Here is a 25497-nt window from a genome sequence, read left to right on the forward strand (position 1 = left end):
GCGGAGTCGGCGGCCGCGCGGAGGACGCAGCCCGGGCCGCGCCGCGGGCCTTCAGGCGGGGCGGGGCGGCCGGAGCCGCGGCGGGAAGATGTTCAACGTGGAGACCCTGGAGCGGGCGGAGCTGTGCGAGAGCCTCCTCACTTGGGTAGGTGGGCGACGCGCTCCGGAGGGGGGCCCCGACCTCCGCCAGGCCGCCGTCCCGGGGTCCCCCACCCCCCCACCCCGCGCCCGGCCGGCGCTGCCGTCACATCCGGGGCGCGGGGGCCCCCGGTGCTGGGCGGAGGCCGGGGGCCGCCGCGGGGACGGGGGGTGGGGGGGCTCCCAGGACCCCGGCCCGAAGCTCCCGCCTTTGTTGTCACGCTGGCAGGACGGCGCAGCCCCGGGCGGGGCGGGGCGGGGGGAGCCGCGCGGGGAGGCGGGCAGGGGGGCTTCCACGGAGGCCCATTCCGGGCATCCGGGAGGAAGGGAGAGGTGCCCGGGGAAGGTGCTTGGGATGGAAATAAATCCGCAAGGCTGGGGGATCTGGGCGTCAGTAGTGGGAGTCGACATTTGCGGAGGGGTGGGGGTGAGCGCCACGCTGTGGCATTCTCAATTTTCAATTATTAAATGTTGATGAAAATTCTTACATGTGCCTATAAAGGTGTTGCGTTCTCACGCCAAAAACCGTGCCTGTAGCAGCCTTTTCTACAGCTGGACATTAACACCCAAACTTGTGTGTTTCTCTTAAGTGTGGTGTCAGTACCTGGGTTGTGCGTGCGTTGGGTGTGTGTGTGTGTGTGTGTGTGTGTATCTGCAGAGCCACGGGATAAACCCGGTACTTCTTTTGGGGAAGATTTCGTTTCACTCACTGCTAAAAAACGTTAAATATCACTTTTAGTATCACTTTTAGAAGAAGCACTAACATATTTATGGAGGTTACTACAGCATATGTATTAACGCTCAAAGTAAGAAACAGATGCCAAACGGATTATATTTAGCGGTGCCTTGGGTGATGAGCTTGGATTCTTGGATGAACTTGAGTCTCCTACGTGGGGACCTTTGAGCAGAAGGGTTACTGGGGCACTACCCTAGGCTGGTTGTAACAAATGTAGTGAAAATCGTCTGAGATTGTCATAATTTGTCTTTCGTCACAGATCAAGTTGTGTTTTCTGAAACAGTATGTACTGCGATAGAGGGTTCTGTTCAGTGACTTTTGCATGAGGCTGTTCTTGGAATTTCAGATTGTTTGCAGTAGTATATAGTTCACGCACAGCTTACAGCTAGAGTGAGGTGCAACTTCACATGGGGAAATGGGTTTCACGGCTGTATTTTAGGGCAGAGACAAAGCTGATAAGGTGTATAATGTGGCCAGAGTTTGACTGGGAGGACAGAGATAAAGGAAAGAATCACCACATTCTTTGATTTTGTGGAAGGACTGGATTTGGCAGAAGTTGTAAACAGAAGGTGGAGGATCTGAAAATGAGCATTTTTGGTCTGTACCTCCCTCGGTGCTAGAAAGAAAAAAGCCAAGAGGGCCAAGATGAAGAAAGGTATTAAATCTGAAGTAGGGCTACATTGTTTAAAGTTTGGAAAGACAAGTCACAGAGAAAAGGTGTGTTTGAAGGGTATCTGTCCAAAGGCGGTGATCAGTGCAGTGATTTGGGTGAGAAGTGCTAAGAAAAGTAGCAGAGGAAGAACCACAGAGGGAAGCTTGAAGGGGTACATCGTGGCAGCATCTGTTTAAAATCTGGTAAGTTGTTAAGAAAATAGAGATCATCAAGGTGATCAGCTCCAGAGTGGTCAAGGGATCCGGCTTTGTAGAAAACGGCCTTTTTGAAATTTCACTGGAAGGCTCATCAAGGAAAGTTTCTAGAGGGAAGATAAGAGATTATCAATGACAAAACTGGAGGGCCGAGTCCAAACAAAGATAATCAATTGTACGACTTGGAAACATTTGAAAACGTTGTATGGTTGAATCCTTTCCAAGTAAAGTTGAGTTTTAAACGCTGGGTTTGTCCTTCTAGTTGTTATTACAAATGTGGAAAATGTCTGAAGTGGCTGAAAATGTGCATTTACTCCAGTAGCTCCGCTCCTGTCTGAAGGCCGGATTACTGCCAAAGACAATTCCAAAATGAAAAGTGAGGAAAGAAAATGTATACTGTACATTCCCCAGAAAAGACCGCCCCCCACATTTGAAATAATTTGCTCTATTTTGTATGAAGTTCTAGCCAACCTGGTTGTGCAATTGCTCTGCACACAGCAGGTGGAAAGGTAACTGCCCCGCTCAGCAAGATGCAGGCAGTTGTTGTCAGTGACACAGAAGACCCGAGAGCTGGAAGTTCAGCCTAGGTCATTCAGTCCTTGAGCTTCATATATGGCTACAGCGTCCACATTCAATCACTGAAGATTGTAACTATGGTCCCGAATATCAAATAAGAGCTTATTTTCACTCTGCAGCATTTAGATTGAGACTAGAGGTATATAGTACATATTAGAAGTTCTTCCACCAGAAATAGTTGAACTAATGCACAAAACTAAGATCATGGCATCTGGTCCCATCACTTCATGGGAAATAGATGGAGAAACAGTGGAAACAGTGTCAGACTTTATTTTGGGGGGCTCCAAAATCACTGCAGATGGTGATTGCAGCCATGAAATTAAAAGATGCTTACTCCTTGGAAGGAAAGTTATGACCAACCTAGATAGCATATTCAAAAGCATAGACGTTACTTTGCCAACGAAGGTCCGTCTAGTCAAGGCTATGGTTTTTCCAGTGGTCACGTGTAGATGTGAGAGTTGGACTGTGAAGAAAGCTGAGCGCCGAAGAATTGATGCTTTTGAACGGTGGTATTGGAGAAGACTCTTGAGAGTCCCTTGGACTGCAAGGAGATCCAGCCAGTCCATCCTGAAGGAGACCACTCCTGGGTGTTCATTGGAAGGATTGATGCTGAGGCTGAAAATCCAATACTTTGGCCACCTCATGAGAAGAGTTGACTCATTGGAAAAGACTCTGATGCTGGGAGGGATTGAAGGCAGGAGGAGAAAGGGACGACAGAGGATGAGATGGCTGGATGGCATCACCGACTCAATGGACATGAGTTTGAGTGAACTCCGGGAGCTGGTGATGGACGGGGAGGCCTGACGTGCTTCGATTCATGGGGTTGCAGAGTCGGAGATGCCTGAGCGACTGAATTGAACTGAATAGCATCAAGGCACTTGAAAGGATAACTGTAGTCACCTGTACAGAATTCATTTCTGTGGGACGTCTGATTGCCCCAAATGCTGGCTGAATTCACTGTTGTATCAGAGAGGTTAGTCCCAGAACCATAGGTTCCACACTTTTGTTGAAAGAGCAATGTTTGTTAAGAGACAAAGTATCATCCTACCTAGGGAAAATAGTTGAAGCTTAAATTCCGAATCAAAGTGGATGCACCAAGCGAGTTCAGCAGGACGTGCTGGAAAATTTCCACTCTCCCTGTCTTCCCACCCTCGGAGTCAAAATGCACTCTTACCTGTTAGAAAAAGTCTGCCCTACGTAGTACACCTGTCAGGCCTCCTTTCTCAACCAGTGCAAGAAACGATTGCTCTTTCCTAGGGTTAAGAGACTGAGAAACTAGAAAGAGTCAGGAACGCCCCCAATTAATGGCAGGAAGCTTAAGTGGAGCAGGAACCATCCCCACACAGTGACATCCACACACCCTTGTGTTTTCGTATGCAGTGGCCTGTGAAACCGCGCACTGGTGCTTACAGTTAGGAAGGGTGTGTTTCTGTGGTGATCTCTCCCCCATTCCACTCGCTCTGCCCTTCTAACTCTGTTCTACTTACCATTGGTGTCCTCTACTGGAGGAATAAAGGAGTCAGCTGTACAAAAAGACATAGTTTTTAAAAGCTTTAATTTTCTTATTTTCTTTTTTCCTAAGTAGAGGGCCAGTTTAACCTGTTTAGAGTATAGGTTCTGAAATTTGACCACCTGGCTTCAAATCCTGACTTGGTTGCATACTAGCTGTGGGTAACTTTGGATGAGGAACTTCACCTGTGTTCAGATTGTATTCAGGGTGACACTGAGAAGTGTTTCCTATGCATTTAGTATGGATCAACATAATTGCAGGGCTTGTCGAACTACTGGTTGCGTGGTCCAGATTCCAGAGCCTGTAATTCAGGAGGGCTGGGCTAGTATCTGCTACTCTGCATTTCCAGCAGGTTTCCAGGTGGTGCTGTTAGTGACCTGAGCCCCCATGCTGAGAACCACTGCTCCAGAACAGGGTTTGTTAGCCTTAGCATTGTGGCCAGTCGAGACTGGATCACATTCGTCGTGGGCACTGCCCTGTGCTTCCTGTAGGAGGTTTAATAGTAGCATCCCTGGTGTGTACCTCCTGGATACCAATAGCTCCCACTCAGTTGTTACAACTAGAAATTTCTCATAGGGAGCAAGATCTCCCCCGGTTGAGAATCACTGCTGTGGAGACAGTCATTCCAGGTGAACTCGAGCTTTCCCTTTCTCATGATTTTGTGGGGGTGGTGAGGTGGAGCTCCAGTTGGTGTTAATAGAGCTTCTTGGAATTAAAAGAGAGGTTATGACCCTTGAGGCAGAGTTTCATGCCCTAATGTGGTTGACTGCAATTACCTTTAAATTTTAGTCTACTACTATCCTGAAACACCCTGCAGATGTTAACTCAAGAGTTTACGAGAACTGGTAGGTGACAGATTTTTTTTTTTTTTAATTAAAATACCCATACCACAAAGTTCTTTTGAGGTGCACAATTCAGTGCTCTGTGGTGTGATCACAGATTGTGCAACCATCACTGCTGTCTAATTCTAAGAACATTTTTATCGCCTCTGAAGGGAATTCAACAGAGAGAGTCTGTCTGGGACCTGCATTATTTTATCTCAAGGCAGAGATGGACATCTTCACGAGCAGCTAAAAAATCTCAAGAGCCAACTCAGAAAATAATTTTTTGGAAGCCACATTTAAAATTTAAAATGAAAATAGTTTTAAGTCCCAGGAGAGAAACAGATACAGTCTTACAAGTAAATTACTTGCATTATTGAATTGCCTGCTTTATTGAGTTTTTTTCTTCTGATTGCCTAGTGGCAGTTTTCTGATCTTTCATCCTTTGCATTTGGTAGCGCTTTGAATCAGAGGGCTCCACCTGCCAAACCGGTGCCCTAGCACAGAAGATTATTTGATGATCTTGTTAAAAATAGACTCCCAGCCCTCTCCAACTTCCCAGTTGATTCATTGTATACCCAGGTCTGGGAACTATTGCTTAAGGCTTTTACAGGTACCTAATGTGCATTTGTTTTCTCATTCATTCTTAAAGCATCCCTCCAGAAGCTATTTTTCCCAATTCCCAGGTTGAAAAACTCGTATTACAAGAGGTGAAATGGCATATCCAAGGTCACACGGCCAGCAGATTAGCGCAAACCTGGAGATGGAGTTAGTTCTTTTGTTTTTTGAGGGGAGGGGGATGCCCACGCGGCAGGTGGGATCCTTTTTCCCCAACTAGGGATCAGACCTGTACCCCCTGCTTTGGAAGCGTGGAGCCTTAACCACTGGACTGCCAGTGAAGTCGCTGTAGTTACTGTTTACCTTCCAAGCATGTTCAGTGAGAGGTCTTCTGGGTCAGGCTGGGGGTCAGAAGATGAGTGAGGTGTGCACTCACCCGCTGCTCTTTTTTATTGTAAGCCTACAAGAAAGAGATGTATTCAGCAACTGTAGTATGACAGTGCATATTTAGTTCTTTTTAAACTATTCAATACATTGTTACCACCACATTATCATTGAGAAGGCGAGGGGCGCGTGAGGGTGTGGAGTAAAATTCACTGTTATTTCCTACAGGTGATGTTTATCAGGTCCATTTATTCATTTACTAACAACATAGTGAGCCTCTGCCTCCCATAAGATTAATGTTGGGGGCCCTGACAGGCGCTCTTTCATCACCTCTCCCAAATAGACAAACACTCACTACGCGATCCTTTAAGTCATTTCCTTAGTTCCCGCTGTGTAACCATCTCCACCCACCAGACTTTGCAGAAAATGTGGAGAAGCTACTGACTGCACTTGTTCATAGTTCTTGGTTTAAAGATTTGATAGATGGCATGGCACAGAGACGTGGACACTGCCCCACTGTTGGACAGTAGATTGCTGCAGCATTCGTCAGGGGCAGCTTGGCAATATTTATCAGAAACTTTAAAACGTTCGTACACTTTGGTCCAGCAAATTTACTCCTAAGAATATGACCCCGTGAGTAAAACGTATTGAAGGCAGATGGTCCCCTGAACATTATTTGCAGTGTTTCCATGGTCGTTACCTGGTTTGACCTCAGCTGCAGTCAAGGCTATGGTTTTTCCAGTGGTCATGTATGGATGTGAGAGTTGAACCATAAAGAAAGCTGAGCACCAAAGAATTGATGCTTTTGAACTGTGGTGTTGGAGAAGACTCTTGAGAGTCCCTTGGACTGCAAGGAGATCAAACCAGTCTATCCTAAAGGAAATCAGTCCAGAATATTCATTGGTGAAGCTCCAATACTTTGGCCACCTGATGCGAAGAACTGACTCACTGGAAAAGACCCAGATGCTAAGAAAGATTGAAGGCTAGAGGAGAAGGGGACCACAGAGGATGAGATGGTTGGATGGCATCACCAACTCGATGGACGTGAGTGTGATCAAGCTCCGGGAGTTGGTGATGGACAGAGAAGCCTGGCGTGCTGCAGTCCGTGGGGTCGCAAAGAGCTGGACACGACTGAGCGACCGAACTGAATTGAACTGTGTTAACATATAAACCTGTTATGTTAACACAGGCCTCCCTGCCTCCTCCGTGCAGGCTTTTCTTCACACTGCAGCTGCTGCAATCCTTGTATTATGCAGATGGCTCAGCCTCCCTCTCCTGCTTAGAATCCTTTGCCTGTTCCCCTTCCTCTGAGGATAAAATCCTAATGTGGCTTGTGAGGATTTGCAGGATGATGCTTCCTTCTTTAACTGTGTCTTCCACCATTTACCCTCTTCCCTGTTCTACCCTCTGATGCCCGTACTCTTCGATTTTACTAACCTGTAAACTGCAGAGCACAGCCTTTATCTGTTCTCAGAGATTGTTTCTTTCCAAGTCTTGGTTGCGCTACTGAGTAGACTCATTGTTGGCTCAGTGTGGTATCTTGCTCAGAAATAACAAATGTGGCTACTGATTCTCAGCTACATCATGTTAGTGGTAATTCATGATATGTTTCAAATCAAAGTGAACTGAAGATACAACCCAGCTGTAGCTGTGATTTCTACATATGTATAAAGCTGTTTTGGTTCTTTCTTTTTTCTGGCTGCGCCCCTTGCAGCATGCAGGATCCTGGTTCCCCAACCAGGGATCAAACCCGTGCCCCCAGCAGTGGGCGTGCAGAGTCTTAACCCCGGGACCACCAGGAAGTCCCCCACGATACTTTGGTTCTGAGTGAAAGAAATCTCAGCTTGGCCAGATGTAAAGAAGAGATGGATCTCGCATCACAGGAGACTCTGAGGTTTAGTTCGGTGGCTCAGTTTTGGCCTGCAGGACCTCATTCTTCTGTTCCTCCTCTTTGCCATTTACTGCGTTGGCCACATCCTAACAGTCACAAGATGCCTGCTCATGGCCATTGAGGCCTCCAGCATCCTTATTCATACCAGGGGAGGTTGGCTTTCCTTCCCTGGAAGCCCACGTAAGCCTCTCTGCATCCGTTTGGTCCAGATTGTCTTTGCCTGAGTGCCTGTGAGCCAGTCACTGGCAGAGTGAATGCAGGTGCCCTGACTTTCTTAGGGAGGATGTTGAATGTGGGGAAGCTGGCCAGCATCCGCCACAGTTCCTTTTACCAAAAGGAAAAAATTGCAGTGCAGCCTGCAGGAAATTCCCTATAAGGAAAACATTTCTTACTGTTCTGCCTTTTTTTTTTTTTATAGTCAGATCTTTATTTAAAACTCCAATCTGCCAGCTTAGTGTTTTCCACTAGCTCAGGGAGCAGAAACCTTCACAGGCTTCGCAGCCTTCTGCTGAGAGGCTGCCTTCGTGGGAGCCTTTGCAGCAGCCATTGCTGCCCTTTTAGATGCTTGCTTAGCCTTTTTTGCTTCCTTGGCGGCCCTGCCAGTTTCTTCTCATTGAGCCTTCCAAAGTTCAGATTCTGATTTCCTCTTGGCCATCACATCAGCAAGAGATGCACCCGTTTCGGCCCTCTGGAATTTGAGTGCACAGCAGGTTCTTTTCTTTTGAATTTCTTCTCACTGTCCCTTTCTGTGCTTGCTTTTGAAGAGGACAGTCCAGTTGATCTGATGAGGACTCCTCTTGGAGAGGAAGGCCAGCTCACATTTTGCATCCAGAAACTGGAAAACCTTCCCGTCGATCCAGGCATAGCGCCCCCCATGCCCTGGGTGATCTTGAACCCGCTGAAATGGCCCAGCTCCACCTTCAGGGTGGCTAATGCTGGGGAGAAGGAAAGATCTGTTCCGCTTTTTAAAAATGTATTCAACTCCAAGATGAGGTAAAGAATCCTGAGAATTCTGCTGTATGGTTAACCGTGAAATCTTTCTTTTCTCTCTCTCTCTCTTTTTTTCCCCCCCTTTTTCCAGATCCAGACATTTAACGTGGACGCGCCATGCCAGACCGTGGAAGATTTAACGAATGGGGTTGTGATGGCCCAGGTTCTTCAAAAGATGTAAGAATAAATCGCTTTATCTTCTTCTGTGTTATGTACATGGATATTTATTAGATTGAAAACATGGGCCAAAAAATAAAGTGTTCGCATGACACATGAGTTGCCTGTAGACTGAGAACTGAGCAGCACATGTGGTTTTGGTGGTCCATGCTTATTTCAGCTGCAAGGTAGTTAAGGCTGCAATGTTACAATACTCCAGCAGGTTTGGAATTCTTCATGTGTTTTTTCAGCAAGTGTGGCAGACATTTTTATGTTAGCATCCCAATTTTGCCATTCTAGAATGCTCTTAAGAGGCTTCCTCTTTCTGTAGGACTCTGCCCAGATGTCTCATCAGCAAAGCTTATATTTTTATATTTTATAAATATGTTTCCTTTATAGAATAAAGGAAAGGCATGCCCCATGTTCTGTGTCCCTGTTAACCTCCTATGTGCTTCTAGAGGTAGGTAGCACCATCTCATATGCCATGTATTTCACTTGTTTATTTGTTATCTGCTGCTTTCGCAGACACACGTCTGCGGAGACACACAAACACACACGCAGACACACATCTGCAGAGACACACACACACACGTAAGCTCCACTTGGAGATGGGAGGTTTCTTTTGTTCGTTGCTGTATCCTGGCACCTAGGACAGTACCTGGTTTTGGAGTAAGCCATCTGAAAATGCCCTTCTTGGTGGATCTGGTTCCGTGTGTATCACGGGTGCTCTGTTTACTGACTAATGGAAGGAGTGAGATACTCGTTTGAGATATAGGATATAAAATAATCCCAGTTCTTTCCTTCTAAGCACTTTGATAAAATTGGTATTATTAGGTTGTCTGGAACTTTTGACCTTGGAATTTTCAAGTAAAGGGTTACCTGTGAATTCACGATGTCATTGGGTGTGGCATGATCTAGGGGACACGGTTGTCTACTGAAGCCTGAGACAGTGAGAGATTTGCCTGTGACTTGCTGAGGTTTCCTGCAGCTGGGTTGAGGACCAGTGTCATCACTGAAGGCGTCTTGTTGTTGCTCGCCTTGCAGGAAGCTGTGTAGAGCTGCTCGTCTGAGAAGCAACTCAGACGCCTGCATTTCAGGGAATCTGCCTGCCTTTCACGTTAGGGGTCCGTGCCTGAGAACTGTAGCTTGCCGTCTGTCTTCTGCACTCACGTGGCACATCCCTCCTGATACACAGGCGTGTAGGCCTTTTGGTGGAACTCCAGGAGGCTTGCCTAAAACCTGACCAGCCCTGGTTCTAGCGCTGAGAAGAGGGGCTTGTGATTTCCATGGTCACCTTTAAGTGGTGCCCTAATAGCGAGGGTTTCACTCAAATTCTTGGTAAGAATTATTTGTGGGCAAGTGGGCATAGCTACGTGAGCTTCCCAAGTCAGTGTCAGTAAATGAGTTTTTTGTTTAAGTTACTTTGGGTAGGATTTCTCTCAATTGTAGAAACCAGGAGAAAGCCTGTTTGTACATATTATTTTACCAAGCCAAGATCATGACATACATGCTGTTCTGCCCAGTGGTGGTTCTAATTTGCTGTAGTCTTGTAGATGTGTTTCTCATCAAGATTTCACTCTTTTTTTCTCAAATGGAATCCCTTTTTTCACTTTGTTGTGGTATAACACAGAGCAAAAAGCATACCAAAAAAACGTGACAGATTTTTTGTGTGTTTGTATGTATTGTATGCGTATGCATGGATGTGTGCATACATCGGTGTGACCACCTCCCAGGCAGAACTGTATAACACATTTCAGGCTCCCAGATGGTTCCCCCGCGTGCCCTTCCGTAATCAATAACCCCTTGTCTCCAAGATAGCCATGATTGAGTTCCACACCATCCTTCTTACAAGTGGAATCTTACAGTTGATACTGTTTTGTGCCTGATTATTTCAACATAATGTCTGCATGACTCATCCATGTTGTTCTGTATTATCTGTTTTAAATAATTGCGTCATACAGCTTTGCAGAAGCTTCCTCCTCTGTCAGTTTGATATTTCCTGAACAGCTACTCTGTGTCCAGCGCTGGTGACACAAGGGCAAAGCACAGACCACAGGGTAATTGTGTTCCGAGAGTTTATAACCTGCAGAGAAACGGATTTTTAAATAACTATGGAAACAAACTTGCTAATGTAACAAGCACTGCAGAGGAAGTTGTGAAAGTTTCGAAGTTAGCAGGCAGGCGACTCAGCAGAGCTCGCATTCAGAAGAGTCCAAGAGGTAGATGTCCATTGGGGTGTCTCTCAATGGAAGCCATGAGTGTGGATTATTACATCACTCAGGGAAGGATACGGAGTAAGAAGAACATGTGTACATGAACCATGAAGACCTTCGATGTTCAGCTGTTGGTCAGAACTTCTACCAGCAGAGGGACCAGGATGACCCCAGGAACACCCGTGAAATGTGGGTGCCCAGAGAAAGGGCAGGTCTCTTCATTTGTCTGAGCCGAGCAGTAAAACCTGGATCTTTCCTATTGTTGTAGTAGAAATTTTATCAAATATATTCATAGTATCCTTATTGTTAGTACAACTTATTTTCCTCTCTCCTCTTGTAAGTCATTTTCTGCTTCCAGCATCTTGTTGCTGCCTCCTCTTGCTGTTTGCCCACGTAGGTTCACCTCTCCCTGTTTTTTGTTTTTAATCAGTAGACTTTGTTTTTTGGAGTAGTTTTAGTTTCACAGCAAAACTCAGTGGAAAAAAGTTTCAGTACGAGATGATGAAAAAGTTCTGGAGGTGGATGGTGGTGATGGTCGGACAACGGTGTGAACGTACTTAATGGTCTGGATGATAAATCATACGTATATTTTACTACAATAAGAGAAGTTTTTAAAAACTGAGCCAACAGTCTGATGAGTTCCCACCTGCTCCGTGCCGCACCCCACACAGACCTTCCCCCGCTGTCAGAGTCCCCACCACATGGGACATTTGTTACCATTGCTGAGCCTGAGTGGAAGCATCATCATCACCCAGCCCCGAGTTTACGGCAGCGTTAACTCCACGCCGTATACTCTGAGTTTCATTACAGAGCAGAGAATAGCATCTGCCCTGAAAATCCCAGAGCTCTGCCTAGTCACCCCCCACCCCCCAGTCACGGGTCTTCTTATTGTCTCCACTGTTTGGGCTTTTCCAGTCACACAGGATGTAGACTGACTTCTTTCACTTAATAATGCACATTTAAGATTCCTCCTCGTCTCTTCCTGGTCTCCCTGGCTCATTTCTTCTGAGGGCTTACCCCTCATTTTTTAAATAGCTTTGTTGAAATCAAAGTGACGTCCATTGAATCTCACATTTGTAGAGTAGAATTTGATGGTTTTTTTTTTTTTTTAACTGATGGAGATGCCCAGGAAACTGTCAAGATAATGAGCATATCAATCACTTCAAAAGATTTTTCTCAGCTCCTCCTTCCAGCACCCCCCTCCCCTACCCTTCCACCGCCCCAGGGCAACCACGGATTTGCTTTTTGTCAATTAATTTGCATTTTATAGAGAGTTATGTAAGTAGGCTGATAGTATGTTTTGCCTTGAGAGGGAGAGGTGGTGGCTGCTTTTCGCGCAACGCAATCTGAGATTCATCCGTGTTGCTGCCCGTGTCACTGGAGCGCACGCGTGTTCCGTTGTACAGGCACGCTGTAGCCCATCCCTCCACTCCTGGGCTACTGCAGTCTGGGCTGTTACAGATAGTGAGGCTCTGTTAGCATCCCAGTCGATCACAGGTGCTGGGAGCACTGGTGTCCCCATCTTTGTATGCACATACACTTTCATTTCTCTTGGGCAAAATTCCATGGAAGGGTGAAATGACTGGTTGTATGTTTAATGTTTAAGAAGCTGCCAATCTGTTTCCAAAGTGAGTGCACCATTTACATTTCCACAAGCAGTGTGTGAGTCTTCCGGTTGCCCCGCGGCCTCAGCAACACTTGCTGAAGCCGGTATTTTTCTTTATAGCCATTCTAGTGGCTTTCTAGGGGTGCATCACTCTTGGGTTTATTTGTATTTCTCTCGATATGATGACTAGTGACGTTGGGCGTCTTTTCTTGTGTGTGTGTGTGTGTGTGTGTGTGTGTGTGTGTATACACACGTGTCTATATCTCCTTTGGTGAACAGTTTGTGGTAGTCTTTTTTAAATTTTTTAAAACTGAATATAATTGATTCACAAAGCTGTGTTAGCTTTTGGAGTACAGCAGGATGATTCAGTTATACACATATATTTAAAATATACTTTTCTATCAGAGTTTATTATAGTTTATTATATATAGGTCCCTGTGCTACACAGCAGGACTTTATTTTACATATAATTTATATCTGCTAACCCCAAACTCCTTGGAGAAGGCAATGGCAACCCACTCCAGTACTCTTGCCTGGAAAATCCCATGGATGGAGGAGCCTGGAAGGCTGCAGTCCATGGGGTCGCTAAGAGTCGGACACAACTGAGCGACTTCACTTTCACTTTTCACTTTCCTGCATTGGAGAGGGAAATGGCAACCCACTCCAGTGTTCTTGCCTGGAGAATCCCAGGGACAGGGGAGCCTGGTGGGCTGCTGTCTATGGGGTCGCACAGAGTGGGACACGACTGAAGCGACTTAGCAGCCTCAGCAGCAGCAACCCCAAACTCCTAATTTGTCTGTCGTCTACCTTCCCCTTTGGTAAACATAGGTTTGTTTTGCATCTCTGCATCCATTTCTGCTTCACAGACAGGTTCACTTGTGCCATATTTTAGATTCCACGTATTAGTGATAGCATATAGTATTTGTCTTTCTCTTTGACTTCCTTCACTTGGTATGATAATCTCTAGTTGTACCCATGTTGCTGCAAACGGTGTTATTTCCTTCCTTCTCATGGCTGAATAAGACTGCATTGTATATATGTACATCTTCTTTATCCTTTCCTCTGTTGATGGACATGCACATTGCTTCCATGTCTTGGTTGTTATAAATTGTGCTGCTATGAACATTGGGCTGCATGTATCTTTTCCACTTAGATTTTTTTTTTTCCCAGACACATACCCAGGAATGGGATTGCAGGATCATACGGTAGCTCTGTTTTTTTAGCTCTTTAAGGAACCTCCATACTCCTCGCCATAGTGGCCACTCCAGTTTGCATTCCCACTAGCAGTGTGGAAGGGTTCCCTTTTCTCTGTCCCTTCTCCTGTCTGCCCTTTTTTTTTTTTTTTTTTTGATACTTTTATTCATTTATCGGCTGTGCTGGGTCTTTGCTGCTGCGCAGGCTTTTCTCTCGCTGCGGAGCACAGGAGGTGCTCTTCTTTCGGCGCCTGAGCTTCTCTCCGCGGTGACCTCCCTTGTAGCAGGGCACGGGCTCTGGGGCCTGCCGGCTTCAGTCGCTGCGGCCCGTGGGCTCAGGAGTCGCGTCTCCCGGGCTCCAGAGTGCAGACTCACTAGTTGTGGCGCACAGGCTTAGTTGCTCCACAGCATGTGGGGTCTTCCTGGCCCAGGGATCAAACCCATGTCTCCTGCATTGGCAGATGGATTCTTTACCACTGAGCCAGCAGGGAAGCCCCTTTTGCCTATTTTTTTAATTGAATTGTCTGTCTTATTGAATTTATAGTTCTTTATTTTAAATACATGTTTTCTCTCAGATGTAGGTTTTAAAATATTTTCTCCAAGCCTGAGGCTTCCCTTTTAACTTTATTAATAGTGTCTTTGCAGAGCAAATGTTTTTGAACTTTTTATTGTTAAATAATTATTATTTAGTGATAATTTTCTTTCAGTTCACCTGTTTTGTTTTGATTTTTAAACTGTATTAAGAAACCTTTACCAGACCCAGGGTCACTAAGATTTTCTGTGTTTTCCTCTAGAAGTTTTATAGTTTCAGTGCTTATGTTTAGGTCTGTGATGCAGCTGAACCTGGCTGGTAAAAACACCGACATGCTGGGATGCGTCATTCTGCGTTTCCTGCCACGAACCCTTGGTCACCCGGTATCAGTGCCGCCCCAGCCCTGCCGTCTCCTTCTGGGGGGCTGCCTCCTGCTGTCCCGTCTGCAGACCCCCAGCACTGCATCCCTACCTCTCCTCTGATCACTTTCCAAGGTAGGGGCCACCATACTTCTGAGAAGGTTGAGACACACACAGGAAAATCTCCCTGGCATCCCCAACTCTGTCCCCCAACCACCGCCGCTGCCAGCATCCGTGTGGCCACCTCGCTGCCCGTGGCCACCTGCGGCCGCCTGCAGGCTGGGCTGGGGCCTGCAGTCTCGCCCACCCCTGTGGGCCCTGTGCTGACTCCCACCACCTCTCCCCTGCTTTGCGGGGTCACATCCACCAGCAGGCTTCTGTGTCTTTAAACAGACTTCGCAGGACCCTGCTCCTGTCCGCCAGCACGCCAGTCCTCCTCCCAGCAGAGCGTCTGTCCCAGACTACCCCCCCGCCCCCGCAACCTCTCTCACATCCACTTCTGGCAGGGTGTCCCACCATCACGTTGGAGCTGCTCTTGTTCAGGACATCAGTTATCTGCGTGCTGCTGATGCCATTCTCCGTCCTCGCCGGGACCGATGAGACCGCTCCAGGGACAGATGCTCATCTGCTTACTGCTTCTTCCTTGTGACACTCACTCGTATTTGGCCTCCAGGGTGCTGTGGCCGGCCAGATTGCTCTCCTGTCTCGCTGGGTGGTCTGCATTTCCTGGGCTGGTCTCCCTCTCCTGTGCTCCCTCCTTGGGGCGCAGAGCCTTAGACTCAGGCCTCACCCCTCTTCCCTTCTCTTTGGTTTGCTTCACCTCTTGATGATTCGTCTCACAGCCTGGAATATCATCCGTATCCTGATGATGCTCAGATTTTATCTCCAGCGTGAATCTCTCCTCTGGCAGCCAGACTTGGTTTAGGCTCAGCATCTCTGGTCGGATCTGAAAGACATCTCAGAGTCATCACATCTAAAGCTAAGCCCTGCCTTCTACCCAGACTCACTCAGTCAGACGTCCTCTCGTTTCAGTGGTTGGCATTGCTGGCCTTGAGCTGCTCAGACCTTAAAACCTCCCTCTCCAATTTCTCCACATCCCACATCCAACCCATAGCAGATACTGATGGCTACATTTTTAAACTGTTGCTATATCTAGCCTTTAGATCTGACTTCCAGGTTACAGAGAGCTACAGAGGAAGAGGTGAAACTAAGTCACAAGGAAAGGGGCAGACAAATCCAGCAAGTGGACTGTTCTGCAGGACAGTTGACTTGGTCTGTTCAGCAAGAAAGGGGTGAACGGTTCTAGATCAGAGAGGCTGAACAGACAGACACTGACCGAACACGTCAGATGGCTCTTGGAAGACCTACCGTGGCCAGCAGCGTGGACACCCCCAAGGATGTCATGCCAGGCGGTAGCCAACCGGCTACCAGGAGGCCAGACTCCACCCGTAACGTCCGGGAGGTGTCTGAGGTGGTCAGATCATGGAGCGGTGGCTGCCAGCGCCTGGGATTTGGGGAAACGCGGAGTTGCTGTTCTGCACGTATAGAGTTTCCATTCCCCGAGATGCACAAGCCCTAGGTTTGCGGTGCTGTGCTGCACCTGCGGCTAACAGGACTGAACCCCGACCTTGAATGTCTCTTGAGAGGGCAGAGCTCATGTTAAGTGTTCTTACCACAGCTTCAAAAACAAAAACAAGTGCAGTGCATGACTCTTGGGTTTTGTTTGAACAAAGACACCTCAAGGATGTAATGGAGGAGATTTGAATGTAGGCTGAATATCAGATGATATTCTGGGAGCGTTTCTTTGTTTCGTGAGGTGTAGCATCAGAACCGTGGTGGGTGAGGTGCAGGTAAGTGCCTCACTTATCAGAGGTGTATTGTGGAATTTTTAGGACTAAAAACGGTTTATGATGAAAATTACTCGCTTTACCGCTACTGTATTCATTGGTCTAGCCGCCCTGATCGTGTTAATTTCCAGGCTAGCGTCGGTGTCTCTGCAGTTGCCTGCCTGCAGGCTGACATGCATGCAGCAGCCAGAGGGTTTCTTGGTCAGGTGTCCAGCTTCAGGCCAGCCCTGGTGCCCCAGGTCACTCGGGGTGAAAACCGCGGGCCCACAGTGACACATCAGAGCCCACGTGGCCTGCACACTTGGCACCATCCTGACCTCACTTACCTGTGTTCTTTCCCGCACAGGCTCCAGGCTCATCCTCACGTGTGTCCCACCCCAGGGCTTTTGCACGGCTGGGCCCGCTGCCTCCAGTGTTTATCAGTCAGACCTCCAAATGCCGGTCCTCCTCACCAGCCGCCAGGCCCCCTGATAGCCGTCCGTCTCCCCATGTAGCCCCCCCGCCCCCTGACCAGCCGTTTAACTTGCTGCTGCCCTCACCTTCCAGACCCACTTGTCCGGCTCTGCAGTAGGAGTTCTGTAAATGTTAGCTGAATGAATGAATCTGGAATTACAAACGTTGACTTTGAAATGAGAAGAAAGCAACTTTTATCATCTTTTATCCTTTATCTCCAAGAAGAGTTCCCTGCTCTTATGTCATTTTCCATCAAGTTTCCCTGACGCCAACATCCCAAGGAGACTGAGGCCCCACAAGTTGAGACTGAAGTCCTTTGATTCTGACACTTAGGGCAGACTTAGCGTTAAGGCCCAGTCCCATGGGACCGCCCCCACTGCAGACGCGGTGGATGTGGGCGGGGTCCTGGGGCACCATACTCCTGCCCAGCCAACTGCAAATGCTGGAGTTCCTATGAACCCCCTCGTGTTTGATATTTGCGAGAATGACACAAAACTCAGAGAAGCCCTGTGCTTACGATAACAGTTTCATTGTAAAAGATCCAACTCAGGAACCAAATGAAAGAGATGCCCAGGGGAGCGTGGGGTTGAGGGCAGGGCAAAGCTCCATGCCCCCGGCCCACTGCCCTCCTAGCACAGGGCTGTGCTCACCTACCCCGAGGCTCCTGAACCCTGTTGTATGGAGTTTATTTGGGGGTTTCACTACAGAGCTGTAAGTGAAGTCATTAGCCTCAGGGGAGTTTGAACTTTATCTCCATCCCTTCCTAGAGGTTGGGCGTGGGGCTGTATGTTCCTCTGGGACCAGCCATGGTCCTAAAGCTGTCTAGGTGTCCCACAGTGAGCCACCCCCTTAGCATTAGTATGACTGGAAACAGCTCATGATGAATTGTGAGAGACACCGCATCACTCAGGAAACTCACAGGGTTTTAGGAGTTCAGCCCCAGGAATCAGAGACAAAGACCAAACCTGTTTCTTGTTCTGCCACAACCACATGTTGGGTGAAAGAGCCAGATCAGAAGCTGTAAGAGGTGCCTCTCAGTGCCACCAGGTTTTATATTTCAGAGACTAAGAACGAGGAAAAAGAGGTGAAATGACGGTCAAGCTGTGGACAGTGGTGGAAGGGCTCTTTGGGCCTGTGGGACCGGATCGCCTGCCTTAGTTTAGATAGAGCCTGTCCCTTCTGAGCCTGTGTTGCTCATTCGGACACAGCCGGGGCTAAAGTATAATTCACTTTATTTTTGTTGTCATTAAGGGTGTAAAATATAAATATCATAGCTAACTCTTCAATATCCATTTAATGGCAGAGGACCAAAATGATTGTTTTATGTAATGAAAAGGTCACGAGAAAATAGACCTAAGACTCAACATATCTATTTTAAAAAATAGTAAAGTTTGCTGCTAAAAATGCCATATCAAGGATATTTGTGTAATGTAGCTGATTTGCTTTGTTGTATAGTAGAAATTGACACACTGTAAAGGAACTGTATTCCATTTTTTTTTTTTAATGCCTTATTAAGAAATCAAACCGCAGTGTTTGTTTCAGACCTCATCTTCATTTGGGGGATTCAGGAAGAATATTATGGTACTTCAATAATTGCAGCGGTAGAAATAAAATTTAATGTTTTGGTTTCTGTGGAGGCAGTTGACTGCAGGAAGACAGTGTATTTGTGGAATTACATGAAGGATTAAAATTAATGGGCTTTTCCTTTAGCTTAAGCTGTGACAAAGAAGCTATAGCCAAGTAGATGTGTTACTGGAAAAGTTGAGGAAATGGCTTTGTATGTTTTGTGGTTGGTTTGTGTTGTTTTCTTAGCAGAGTCAGAACGTAGTAAGAAGCTAAAGATAGTCCCTTACTCAGGAGGAACACTCCCAGTAAGATTATCCGTTGTTGGTTACATATCTATGCAGAACTATAATCTGTTACGATTTTGGAGAAGATTGCCTTTATGTTCTTTGATCCTAGCCTGAAAATGTTAATTAGGTTTTTTAAGAAAACACTGGAAATTGTCAACTACATAGAGAAACAGAGTTATGGCTAGATGCCGGCACATTGAGTCAAAGTTCATGACTACAAAACGTCACTTTAAGTGGAAGCCGGCTGGGGACCACTGTTCCTTTTTTTTGAATTGAAGTATAGCTGATTTACGGTGTTGTTAATTATTGCTGTGCAGCCAAGTGATTCATTTAACATACACGTTCTTTTTAAAAAAACACTCTTTTCCATTATGATTTCTCCCAGGATATTGAATACAGTGCCCTGGGCTGTACAGGAGGACCTCGTTGTTTATCCAGTCTCTGTAGTTTACCTCTGCCAGCCCGACCTCCCCCACTTCCTCCCGCCCCGCCCAGTCTGCTCTCGGCCTCCGCGGTTCCGTTCTGTTTCACAGATCGTTCATTTGTGTCCCAGTTGAGATCTGTGGACTCCTGTTGTTGTGTTCCACCCAAGTGGCAGATCGGAAGCTTATTCAGTAAAGGCGCTGTGACTTTTTCCAAGCGTTGTTCAGTGCACAGGTCTCGCTGGGGACTGCCGTGTGTCAGAGGTGCTCGGCGGACAGCGGTGGCCGGGCCCACGCATCTGTTGTCAGAAAAACGGCAGTACCATCAGCTGTGCCGCTTTAACTGCGTGAGCGTGGGGCGGTCACTCACCTCCGGCGTCTGATGTTCCGCAGTGCCACGCGGGGGCGCTGATAACCTTCCTGCAGAGTCACCGTGAACGCGGTGCGGGCTCCGTGGTGCGGGCTCCGTGGCGCGGAGGCTCCCGGTGCTGAGTTTGGGTTAGTAACAGGTGCCTGGGCTGTCCTTCCTTCTCTGCTCAGGCACCGTTTTGGGGTTCTGATGCGGTGGTCCTTTTAGGAAGAAACAAACTGTCATAGTGCTTGGCTTGAAACGTTTTATTCAGATTTTCCTAAGTTCTCCGATTTGTGTCACTCTAAATGGTAAATGAAGTATTTCATAGTCTTGGAGTCCTCAGAGTGTATAGTTTCTTAAGCATTGTAAAGCGATCTTTTTTATAAGTTAAGGGGTTTCCTGTTGAGATGGAAGTCTCTTTTAGCTGTGTGACCCTGAATCGCAACTCAACCAGTAAGTCTAGTGTGCCTTTGGCTTTGGGTGAGTATCCCCCACCTAGCACCAGACTCACGAGTTGCCCTGCTCGTGAGTCCTTCTTATTTGGAGAGACTGTTACTTGGCTGGCAGTGATAATGATTTTTAGATTATGGTTTTTTTCAATGATTTAAGTATTAAAAATACGGAATTTTTTATTTTCTGAATTATTTTCATGATAACTGTTTAATATTTTAGTAGAAATTCACTTACATTTTCTTTTTTTTGCATAATCTATTGTTGTAAGAGGTTTTAAGCCAAGAGGCCTCCTTTTTGTGGGGTTGTCTGCCCAGTGTGTGTGCCACTCCATCCTGATCACGTGACAGTCAGACAGGGGATGGAAACAGACTCTGGCTTCATTGCTTGCAGTTTCCTGGGAATTTAGAATTGGGATTGGCTGGGGGCTGCTCATCAAAACTCTCTCCTTGAACTGGCATGGTGAAGACTTGGAGCGTGTGTGGAGACACAGAAAAAGCTGGTCTTCAGAGAGAAAATGTATGGATGGGCGGAAGCAAAGGGGAAAGTCAGGCGAGTACCGTCCAGACTCCTAACAGCCTTCCTGTCCTTGGTCTAGTTCTCGAGGAGGCCCCACTGCCTTTCTGTACCGCAGCGTACCTCAGCACCTTCCACAAGTTCCTTCTTTTTGCAGTTTTGCTCAAATTAGTTTCGACTAAAGAAGCTACATTAAGCTTGGAAGAAAAATAGTTGAGTGTGAATAATCTACATGCAGAAGAATGAAGTTAGACCCTTTACTTACACTATGCACATGGGTCATAACCTACCGAAAGCACACCTACATTTAAAACTGAAGCTGTTGAAAATCATAGACAAAGATGTAGGAATAAGTCCTCCTGACCTTGAATTAGGCAAAAGCTTCTTAGATATAATACAAAAAGCAGACATAGATGAAATTGAACTTTATCAAGATTAAAAACAATTGTGCCACAAATTGTGCCATCAAGACGTTGTAAAAAGATAACTCACAGAATGCGAGAAAATATTTACACATCTTATGTCTGATAAGGGGCTTTTATCCTGAATACTGGAAAAAAAAAAAAAAAAGCAAAACCAAAAACTAACAACTCAAAAACAAAAACCCAATTGTTAAATTGGAAAGACTCTGAATAGACTTGTCCAAAGAGGATATATAGATGGCCAATAAACATGTGGAAGGATGCTCCATGCTGTTAGTTATTAAGACAATGCAGATCACAGCCACAGTGAAGCAGTGCTTCACATCCATTCTGACAGGCTTAGCTAAAAAGAGGGATAGCACCAGACAGCAAAACTGGAAAAAGTGGAGCTGATGTGTGCTGCTGCTGAGAATGTAAAGTGGTACAGCTGCTTTGGGAAACAGTTTAGTCATCTTTCACGTGTTAAACAGGGTTGATAGGGGACCCAGCAAATCCGTTCCTATGCACATACCCAAGTGAAGCGTGTATATCAGCTGATGAACAGATAAAGTATAGTGTATCCATAAATGGAATATTATTGAGCCTTAAAAAGGAAAGAAGGGATGACACATGCTGCAACATGGATGAACTTTAAAAAACATGCTGAATGAAGGAAAGCAGACACAAAAAGCCACACCGTGCATACTTCCATGAAACGTACAAAACAGCAGACTGATGAAGGTGAAAAGCAGATTACTGATTCCTAGCGGCCAAAAAGAGAAACAGAAGTGATGGCTAAATGAATAAAGGATTTCTTTGGGGGATGATGGAGAAGTTCTAAAATTAGATTGTGGTAATGTTAATATACTAAAATCCACTTCAAACAGGTGAGTTGTATGGTCTGTGAATTATATCTCAATTTAAAAAATTAAAGAGACAATAAAGTGAATATATCAACTTTGGTACAGGCTTCAAAAATAATAGTAGATTTCTATGGAGATAACTTATTCATAACTTTTTTCATAAATACATATGCCTAAATAAGTACTTCTTCCTTTTTTAATAAAATTTTGAAACTCTAGATAGCATGTTATTTCCTTTAATGATAATTTGCAATTTAGTACTGATTGTGCATATCAGTTTGAGTGATAATTTAAATTGAGACTGCTGATTTTGTCCTAACATGTTTTTCTGGTTGCTGTTACATTTTTTGGGTGAATGGAGACCGTTATGTTGTGAATAGATCTTTCAACTCAGCACTTGCTAGAGCAGGTCAGAGGTGTTCAACCTGTGGTCTTGAACAAATACAATTTAATTTCTTAGAGGATCTGTGTCAAGAACTTCAAGGTGAATATCACGCCAGGCTAAAGCTTTTTTTCTTTCTTTCTTTCTAGTATTTATAGACGTTTTGGAGGTTTTCCTGAGAAAACTAAGCATAAGTATATTCAGGTTATATCCTTGTTTTCGGTTTGTTTGTCCATACCGAATCCAAGTGTTATCTTCGATTTAGGGCTTCTGCAAACAGAAACAGTATCCAGTTTTGTCTGATGCCTACTATTACATAAACAGGTCTCTGTTTATATTATTTAAGCACATTAAAATTTTAGTAATGTTGTTGGTGACCTTCAAAGTAGTAGGGGATGAAAGGCATTGAAATTATTAACTGAATAGCTTATTTTAACCTTCTTAATATATTTCATTGACCTTTTTAAAACAATTGTCATTGACTTTGACTGCTTTTAGATATCAGTGTGGTATCTACTAATTCCAGATTAGTGTATAATTTAAAAAATATATTTAACTTTATGTTATCACTTTTCACCTTTTAGCTTGTTTTTGATTAAATGTTTTTAACGAGCTGTTAACAGTTGATTTTAGAGAAACTTACGGTAATTGCATTCAGTCTCATGTATTGGGTTATTTTGTGACTTACATGTGTCAAATACATTTTTACATAGCAATTAAGTGATGATGCAAAATGAATTTCAGTTGTGTTTGTGTGTGTGTGTTTTGTTTTAGCTTGAGAGCTACATGATCTTAATATGCTAGCTTTTTCTTATTTGCAGAGATCCTGCGTATTTTGATGAAAATTGGTTAAACAGAATCAAAACTGAAGTAGGAGATAACTGGAGGCTAAAGGTATTTTATTTTTATGTCTTTTGCTTGGGTGACCGTAACACTTGTTGACTTTTGGTCTGATGTGTCTGAAATAGTGTTTGGTGAATAGTCTAGAACTAAAGATGGGGGTGAGCTGAAACAGCTCACCACAGTGCTGTCTAGTGAAGCACCGTGACCAGGCTCCAGAGCCGGGCTGCCTGTGTCCACAGCCCAGCCCAGTGCTCACGACCCTGGCCAAGTCTTCAGCCCTCCAGAGCCTGAGTTTCCCGTTTGTAGAATGAGGGTTGTGACAGGACCTACCCCACGGAAATAAATGAGTTAATGCATGTAATGTACTTAGAAGAATCATATTAGTTGCTAGTGTTGTTATTAAGGATGAGGAAGTAGTGATCATTATTAACTGTGTCCATAGCACTCAGAGAATGAATTATTTTTATTTCCATCCTAATAACCTTAGTTTTCAGTACTTCTCAAGTGTCTTTGACCGAAATGCACAGTGAGAAATGCAGTTCACAAGGACGCCTCCCACCGCCTGAGTGTATGTGCCTGTAACCTTGGTCTGTGCAGTAGTGTCTTTATTTTATTTTTAAAAATACAGATCGCAGCCCATCTGCAAATTATTTTTTTTTTACCTTTCTGTCTTGAAATGATTATAGACTCATAACGGGTTGGGAAAAGAAAAGTACAGAGAACTTCCGTGTACCGATCCCCTGGTTTTTGTGAAGCCTAAGGACTGACATGGGTGTACTGCGCAGTGTATGCGGCCCTGCCTGCCTCTGTTCACGTGCACGTCCCCACATCCGCACACACCACCCGCATCACCCGGGCCCTCGGCCACTGCCGCCTCCCTCTCCATCTCTAATCTTGTTACACAAAATCATTCTGTGGTCATAACTGGCAGGGTAGAGAACTCTAGAATCATTTATTTTTGACACAGCTTGTTGTTTGTTATTTACTCGCTAAAAGCCGTGTCCACTAAAAGTCTTTGCAGCCCCATGAACCGTAGCCTGACCAGGCTCCTCTGTCCATGGGATTCTCCAGGCAAGAATAGTGGAGTGGGTTGCCGTGCCCTTCTCCAGGGGATCTTCCTCACCCAGGGATCGAACCTGCATCTTCTGCGCTGGCAGGCGGGTTCTTTACCCCTGAGCGATGAAGCCCTTGATACAGCTTAGTAGTGACTCAAATGCAGATGAATGAGCTTGTGAAATCCCTGGACTTAACGACGGACCAAGCTTGGTTTGTTTTTATCTTCCCATAAAGCACATGTTTGAGGAAAGTATTTATTCATTGACTAGACATTGGGTCTGACAGAATCTAATTCCTCTTTTTCACTAAACTCAAGTTAATGGATGCTGTTCAATGGCACTGTTTTAATTTCGAAATAGCCTTTCAAGACTAGGCAGTTACAGAGGTAGCTCTTTAATGTTACAACATAGAAATCAGGCTGCTCGTCAGCTCATGTTTGCTACTGAAGGAGCTGCGTGCCCACGCCTGTGTACACGGTTTGTGCACAGACACACACACACACCCACATGGTCGTCAGTGTCGGGAGGGCGGCAGGGTGGTAACCTAGAGAAGGGGGCGTGTTGATCGCGTTCTCCATGTTCAGAACTGAACGGCGCCGCTGCGGTTTGCATTCCTGTTCTCTGTATCACATGCTGTGTTCTATTTCTTCAGCTGTATTTCTTCAATTTTAAGATGCCATTGATTTTACGATACCGTTGACGAATGAATAATAAGATTTGTAGTTTTTTCAGTGGAGAGTAAACTACCGTTTTAAACGAATGCATTGATCTTCAAGACTTCTTCTAAGTTAAAATGTTAAAAGATAAATGAACACCATAGAACCAAAGAAAGTATATATTTCCCATGACTCCAGATTTTCTTAGGGATGCGAACATATTTTATTTATGAGTTTTTTTTTTTTAAGGATGATATTTTCAATTTATTGTCTTCCCTTAAAACTAAGTATGGCTTCGATGACCCCGAACCCCACTGCTGTGGAATCTTTTCTTTGACGGCGCCCACTGCTCCTGCCCTTTGTCCTAGAATGTCTTCTGCTAGGAGCATCCAGCAGGGGCAGCCAGGTGGATGATCAAAGGAATCCTGCCGTATGTGCATCCTGACACAGATCCAGCCGTACGAGTTGGGTCCAAAAAACGGGAGGAAATGCAAGTCTGTAGGAAATAGTGCAGGTGACTGTGCCTGTGATTTCACCCAGGCGGCAAAAGTAGGAGCCTGCGCCCGGAGCTGAGTGGCTGTTAGTCCCTCAGCCTGTCTTGTTACTGAGACGCTCCTGATAGCATTGTTGTCTTGCAGAGCTGAGCATTGTACAAACATTTAAAGATATAGTCTTTTTTTTTTTTTAACCTAATGGCTCCTAAATATTTCCTTGGTCTCAGCTGAATGAACACACTCTTTTTCTGACCATGGAGAAGCTTGCTGCTGCTAAGTCGCTTCAGTCGTGTCCCACTCTGTGCAACCCCACAGACGGCAGCCCATTGGGCTCCACCATCCCTGGGATTCTCCAGGCAAGAACACTGGAGTGGGTTGCC

General features: G+C 45.6%; 1 protein-coding gene across 2 annotated transcripts in view; it reads left to right on the plus strand.

Moving 5' to 3' along the window:
- The first annotated feature begins 6 nt into the window (after nt 1-6).
- Nucleotides 7-25497, plus strand: part of HOOK3 (hook microtubule tethering protein 3) — an 81824-nt gene continuing 56333 nt past the window's right edge. For both annotated transcript variants that reach the window (XM_040243266.1, XM_040243267.1), the window contains exons 1-3: nt 7-145; nt 8563-8648; nt 22891-22963. In XM_040243266.1, coding sequence (XP_040099200.1) covers nt 89-145; nt 8563-8648; nt 22891-22963 — 216 coding nt within the window. In that variant the 5' untranslated portion in view covers nt 7-88. The remainder of the gene's footprint in view (nt 146-8562; nt 8649-22890; nt 22964-25497) is intronic.

Source organism: Oryx dammah, unplaced genomic scaffold (genome assembly GCF_014754425.2).
Source record: "Oryx dammah isolate SB20612 unplaced genomic scaffold, SCBI_Odam_1.1 HiC_scaffold_7, whole genome shotgun sequence".
Taxonomy (NCBI): Eukaryota; Metazoa; Chordata; class Mammalia; order Artiodactyla; family Bovidae; genus Oryx; species Oryx dammah.